Source organism: Microcaecilia unicolor, chromosome 13 (genome assembly GCF_901765095.1).
Source record: "Microcaecilia unicolor chromosome 13, aMicUni1.1, whole genome shotgun sequence".
NCBI lineage: Eukaryota > Metazoa > Chordata > Amphibia > Gymnophiona > Siphonopidae > Microcaecilia > Microcaecilia unicolor.
In genome coordinates, this window is record NC_044043.1 from 57,363,680 (window position 1) to 57,370,791 (window position 7,112).

Consider the following 7,112-nt stretch of genomic DNA (forward strand, 5'->3'; position numbering starts at 1 on the left):
ATTTTGTCTTTTTGTGAGACAGGGACAAGTCTTTAAAAACACTAGCCTTTAATAGTCCAGGCTTCTGTTGTGATCCTGTAAGCTTGTGACTAGAGGTGATTTGTCTTTCTCTACCCCTCCATCTCCTCAAGCCTTGGCTGCTTGGAACTTCTAGGTTTCTGTTGTAGACATTTCCTGCCAATTGGGGAGATGCTGGAAAAACATAACCATCATTACAATCACTTGGAGCGCATGTAAAAATCACACAGGGAGAACCCATGCAAAAAAAACTTCCTCAACCCTGACTGGAGTCTCAGAATCCCTGTACTCACCCCTACGCACTTACCCTCCCCCCCCCCTTCTGTTCCCTGTGCCTTTCTCCAGTGAAGTCAGATATCTATTTCTATTTGAAGTTATGTACCAACTTTGTACCACCTTCCTCCACCTAAGGAGATCCAATGATTTATATTATCATAGTACATCAACAAACATAAGACACCTTAAAGTCACATAATAAAAATAAGTACAAAAATTCCCTCGTGCTGCTGATCACATCCTTTGCTCTCACTAGGCACTGTGAAAATGAATATTTACATCTCTAAGGAAAAAGTACATAATTTAATGCATCGTAAACAAAAAATTACATCATTATAATGCAATTTAATACAAAATGTATAGATTATACATAATCATCATAATACACTCTTAATCCCCATTAGCCATGAGTCTGTATGCATCGTACAGGCTGTTTTAAAAAATACCATCTTGGAAGCACAGATAAAATGTATTCCACATATATAAAAAGACTGAAGGAAGAACAGCCATCTGACATACGCCAAAAAGCTGCATTTCTGCAGAGACAAAGGAAAATCCTGTGACACAAGCTGTACTATGCCAATGGGCAATTGTTTATTCAATTTTAGTTGCCTAGTAATATAAGTTAGAACCCGAGTTTTGTTTCTACAATTTCCTTTCAAATCTGGACTCCAGAAATGTTGCTGTCTTCATGGAGGTTGCTATTCCCCTTAAGTCATCTTCAGGATCTTTCAGGGCTCACTGCTATCTTGAGCACTAATCGGGGATGGGAGGAAAGATATGTGGTAAAATATTCCCAGCATGCTGTCTGGCTCCATCATTCCTGGTGATAGCTGGGGGAAGCCAGCAGTTAACCTTGTGTGCTTAGCAGTGAAATGCTCTTTGATTCCATCGGTTTGTAAGTCCTTCATCCAGCATGGATGCATAGAGGTGCCTTGTTCCTGATAGTAAATGTTGGGACTCAAAATCAGCACAAAATTACCAACGAAGGTTTGACTTCTACATGTTTTTAAAAGTAGACATGTAATATGAACAAGTTCAGTCTTTTGAGGTCCTCTTGCAATTTCTAATAAATTTGAGTAATTCAGTATCATCTACAAATGTGATCACCTCACTCTACATTTCATTAACCATCTGAATCCTTACAGTGATGCACATAGGGAATAATAGCCTAAATTATAGCTGCATGATGCTAGGTTCCACATTACACAATACAATGAAATTATCTGTTCAGTGTGCAGAGGAAGAAAAAGAGGTAAACAGAGTGTTAGATATCTTCAGGAACGGAATAGAGACATAAAGCAGAATATCATAATACCTCTGTATCACTCCGTGGTGTGAATGCACCTTGAGTAGTGTGTGCAATTCTGGTCACCACATCTCAAAAAAAGATTAGGGTATTTAGAAAAGGTACAGAATAGGGCAACCAATAAGATATTAAGGGGAGGGGGGAACATGTCTCCTTTGATTCTTGGATATTTAGAACTCTGAAGCTCTCTAGCTGTGGATGCCATGTTAAAATATTGGTTCGATCATAGCCCCCGTGACCCACCCCCTTTCACTGCCTATGTTCGACTGCATGGTAATGTGTGAAGAAATTGCTGAGGGGCCCCATACTTGTGTCTCAGATAGAAGTCTTGTTACTCATTCTGTCTCAAAAACATTATTTCACAATGTGCTTATAAAGAAAAATCAACCATGACATAGCACCTGCTTGTAATACACCTGATCTCTTCCTTGGAGAAAGTCTGTAGTGTCAGTTGTGATTAATAGAAAAGATTTTATGAACTGTCAGCTAAACCCTGAATGGCTTGGTTTTTCCGACTGCATGCCATATTTTGGGTAAACAGGTTGCTTTTTTCTAACATTGCTATTTCTTCTGTTCAGACAAACAAGACAGATCGTCATGGGAGCGGTACAGACAGCGACTATGATAACACTCAGACTGAGTCTATATTAAGGTGAGGTGTAGGGTAAGGGGGAATGTTGGAAAGCTGTCAGACCAAAGAGAATAGAATCATTTTTGATGCAGCACTGCAGCAGAGGATGTAGTCGGTAAGCTGCTGGGGAAGATATGAAAGACAAGAAAATGCTCCATAATTAAAGCGAGCAGCTTCTGGGAGTCCCTTTAGCCACTAAGATGTGTGCAATGTGTTCACATCTCTAAATTGAATTATTCTGTGGGTACTAAAGGGCGAGGGACTGTGTTATGTTATTTAGCCAAGTAGGACTTGGTATTTATTGGATGAAAAGTAGAAGTCCATCACTGCCCACTTTATTTCACATCTGCCACTATGCTGCTGTTTGTGTTCCCTGTGGCCTGCAGCACGGATGGCAGAAGACTGATGGATACAGGACGAGATGAAGACTTCCACCATGAAATGAATGAACCGGAGCATGAGGTAGAACCCAGCCTGCCGAGCACAGAGGATGTCATACTGAAAACGGAGCAGGTCACCAAAAACATCCAGGAGCTTCTGCGTGCAGCACAGGAGTTCAAACATGACAGGTAGGGGGGCGATGCTGGACCACTGTGTCAAGATCTCCCTGCATCGCCCAGACCACTTACTACTTCCTTTTCTCACTCCTCCAGCTTCGTGCCATGTTCTGAGAAGATTCACTCGGCAGTTACTGAGATGGCCTCTCTCTTTCCGAAGGTTAGGTGCAAATTTTACTTTACTTTGTCACCCCTTTCCTGTCCTTTGGCTGTATGTGGGGGAGCTGTGCTGTATCCATTGAATAGCGTGGAGGTTTCAGCTACTGCTCCCCATCCACGTTTTGAAAAAGGAAGTTTGAAAAAAAACATCCAGCCAAGTTCAGAACTGTACATCTCCCTTCTGGATAGGGATCATATGATTCTGAGACATGTCTTGTTTTTTTAAATCTTGATATATACACAATGTGGAGGAGTGGCCTAGTGGCTAGAGCACCGGTGGTCTTGCAATCCAGAGGTGGCCGCTTCAAATCCCTCTGCTGCTCCCTGTGATCTTGGGCAAGTCACTTAACCCTCCATTGCCTCAGGTACAAACTTAGATTGTCAGCCCTCCTGGGACAGAGAAATATCCAGTGTACCTGAATGTAACTCACCGTGAGCTACTACTGAAAAAGGTGTGAGCAAAATTGAAATAAAATAAATGTGCTGACAGGCATGCATAGTCCTCTACACTGGCCCAAGGGTGAAAAAGGAACCAGGGTCTGCATAATGCATCATCTCCTGGGATGCAATTTCCTGTTATTGTCCTTGTCTGCCATTCCTGAAAGTTTTTCTTTCTGCAGAGAATAGCTTATATTAGGACTGCACATTAATCACGATTAAAAATGTAATCGCCGATTAATAGTTACAGTTTATTAAACTTGATATACTGCTTAACATTTTTACAGAAAAAGACCCCAGTGTTGTACAATTTATTAAAATCACAAAGCACCAGCAAAGAACTACAATGGTCCAATAGGAAAGATAGACACACAAAGACCACTCATATCAATTAAAAAAACAAAAAATAATAATCACATAAAATCAGGTACCCCAAGCTTCCATCCCATCATCCTTCCAGGAAAGATATGCCAAAAGCACAAATTGTGAGCTTTCAACAGTCGCCTGAATTACCTTAATGACTGTTCCTCACGAACAGCTCGTCCTCCCCTGCCCACACACACGATTGGTCCAGCATCTGTCCTCCCATCCCAGTTTTCCTTTTTTTTTTTTTTTCAGCAGGTCTTCTCCCTACAGCAGCAGGCCGTATTCAAATGCTTCTTCGACCTACACCGGACCTTTCCCTCTGACCCATCTCGCCCTTCGAACATAGCTTCCTGTTTTCAGACGGGGGGGCAGGATGGGTCATAAAGGAAGGCTCGATGAAGCCCGAGGCAGCATTTGAATATGGCTGCCACTGCAGGGCAGACTTACTGCAAAAGAAAACTTTTAGAAAAGGTAAACCGGGAGTGGAGGGGAGAGAGAGATCCACCAGCGGTCTGGGAGAGGAAGGAGAAATGCTGGACCGATCATGTGGGCGGGCAGGAGAGGGCATTGAGAGAGAACCGCGGGAGGGTAAGGGAGGTACAGCACATGAGAGAGAGAATGGATGAATGCCCCCTCCAATGCTGCAGTACCTGTTCAGTGACTGGTGGGGCATCTGAAGCCCCACCAGCCAAAGAAATTCGCTGCCTGAGTTGCACCTTTCTTCCTCGCTCCTCGTGCTGCCTCAGGAATGAGGAACTCAGTGAGGTGCCTCCAGCCACCAACGCTTGCACTTCCCAAGCATACTAAGGGAGCACTGTCATCGGCAGCTAGAGGCACCCTGCTGACTTCCTCGCTCCTGAGGCAGCACGAGGAGGAAGGGGGCCGCTTTGGCAGTGGATTTTTTTTTTTCAACTGGCAGGACTTTGGCATCCCCACTAGCAAAGGTATATCTATAAATCCTAATAAATAAATAATGTGGGGAGGGAGAAGAAATGCGTGCCCCCCCTCAATGGACTGCTGGTTATATCCCACTTTTAATCACGCAATTAAGCACAATTAAAAATGTTAATCGAAATGCCCTAGTTTATATAGCATGAAATCCTTTAATTGGACCAACTTAACATGTATAACTAACTTTTCAAAGGAATTTGGGACTCGATATACCACCCAACTACATTCAAAGGGGTTTATATAGTATGTACAGGTACGTATTTGTACCTGGGGCAATGGAGTGTTAAGTGACTTGCCCAGCGAGTCACAAGGAGCTGCACTAGGAATCGAACCCAGTTCCCCAGGATCAAAGTCTGCTACAGAAGTAAAAAACAAAAAAAAAAGCCTCATTAAAGATTGTTTATTCATCTGATGAAGAAAGATAATTCTCTTGCCAGACACCTGCATTTCAGCCATCCTTAGAAATGGTGAAGACAGTTTTTATGCTGGTCACGGAGCTTGTAGGCATGCAGCAAATGTCCTTTTGAAAAGACAAGGGATAATGCAAGGACTTTGTATCTTTCAAATAACATGCAGGGATTTAAAAATTAAATCCTCTCGCACACTTGACTACCCCCCCCCCCACTTTGGAAAATTTAAAGCAAGCATTTTACAGAAGGAAACTCCTGTTTAAAGACCACAAGAGTAAATTTGCAAACTTATCAACAAGGGTAGTCTGGAAGTGTTGATGACCTTTACCTGTTTCAAGAGTTGAACATTCCTCTTTTTTTTTTTTTTTTTTTATGTTTAGAAGCCGGCACTGGAGACTGTGCGTGGATCCTTGCGACTGCTGAATGCCAGCGCCTACCGACTGCAGAGTGAATGCCGGAAAACCATCCCGCCAGAGCCAGGAGCACCAGTGGATTACCAGCTCCTCACCCAGCAGGTCATCCAGTGCGCCTACGACATAGCCAAGGCAGCCAAACAGTTGGTCACCATCACAACCCGTGAGAAGAAGCAGTGACTGTCTGGGTCCCAGCCTCAGGCTGCTCTAAGGTAACCCGATCTTAAAGGACAAGGCATCAGGCATACAGTGTGGAAGTACTTGCCCTATGTATACTTGTAGGCCATAAAGGCCCCTCCCCCAATCTTCACTGTATCATTGCACCTTCTGTATTTGTCCTGTGCCATGGGTCACACTGCTAACAGTGTTAGAACATCCTGTGTAACGTAAAGAAAGGGAGATGGGGGAGGAAGAGCCCTGGAGACCTCCTCTTAAAGTGACTGCAACAGCTTCAAGTTCACCTTCTCTTCCTCAAATCAAATATACATTTTATTTTGGGGCAGGTCATTCTAAAATATCTGCTCAGTAAAGCACATTCCCCAGATGTCAGCAGCTCTCATTGGCAGGTATACACCTTGTTGTGTCTCTCTCCATGCCTGTCGATATAAACGATGCAACCAGAACCAGGGGCTGGCTTTTCCGTTTTTCTTTCTGGAATGTTCCACGTGCTTCTTGCTGATGGTGTCTGAGCCAAGTGAAAACGAAACACAGATAGATAGATAGATAGGTAGAAAATTGACCTTTGGTTTTATATGCTAATGTGAATAGTGACCTTGCCTCTGATTAACTTACACTGGAATTTATACTTTTTTTTTTTGTAAAGTTTAATGCGCTTTAATATGCAAGATACTTGGTTACTTCTGTCACTCTCAGGAGTGTCTCCCTTTTCCCCCTCTCAAACCTGCTGGCCATTGCATTGATTCTAGTTGAGGTCTCTCAGCCACTGACAGGTTAACACCAGCAGGGACTGAAGCTGCCTGTGACCATCCTGCTTGCTGGCTTGGCGCTGATGAGACTACCCTGCTCTCAAGGGCTATAGCTCACAGGGACTGGCTACCTGAAGGATTGTTAATCTGGAATCACCTGGCTGGGGCCAGTGTGCTATGTAACACATGAGGGTGCATAGCTAGCGCTTATAAGAAGTAAAAGCTTACATGGACCTTTTCTAGAGGACCTGGACTTTAGCACAAACCTGTCCTGGGGCAGATATGAGCTCTTCCGTATGGTTTTAGAAAGGGACAAGCTATGCTAGAGAAAAAAAAAAAGTAAATTTGCTATTGGGCTGCAGCCTTGCAGATTAACGCCCCTGTGGTTTCTCCTCCAATGAGCCCCCTGGGCATGGGCTGGGTGAAGGAGGCAGTGCTTGTTCCTTTCCGTTCCCATCTTGCTGCCATTGCTTCTTCTGAGCCCTCACCGCCTTTCCATGCACACAGGTGAGGGGTCTGTACTGTAAAGTCGTGGAATGTATATTTGTACCTAAATAAATTACTGGCTGGTTTTCTGCTGTTTGTTGCATTTCTTTCTATGAGGTCAAGTAAGATATTTAGACTGTATTCTGTGCAACTTGTTAAACTATGAAAGCAG

The 7,112-nt window shown here is 43.5% G+C and overlaps 1 protein-coding gene across 3 annotated transcripts in view; it reads left to right on the forward strand.

Moving 5' to 3' along the window:
* GIT1 (GIT ArfGAP 1) overlaps window positions 1-7,026 on the forward strand; it is a 96,077-nt gene extending 89,051 nt beyond the window's left edge. For all 3 annotated transcript variants that reach the window (XM_030186058.1, XM_030186056.1, XM_030186057.1), the window contains 4 exons: window positions 2,182-2,255; window positions 2,621-2,803; window positions 2,888-2,951; window positions 5,496-7,026. In XM_030186058.1, coding sequence (XP_030041918.1) covers window positions 2,182-2,255; window positions 2,621-2,803; window positions 2,888-2,951; window positions 5,496-5,708 — 534 coding nt within the window. In that variant the 3' untranslated portion in view covers window positions 5,709-7,026. The remainder of the gene's footprint in view (window positions 1-2,181; window positions 2,256-2,620; window positions 2,804-2,887; window positions 2,952-5,495) is intronic.
* Window positions 7,027-7,112: the final 86 nt, after the last annotated feature.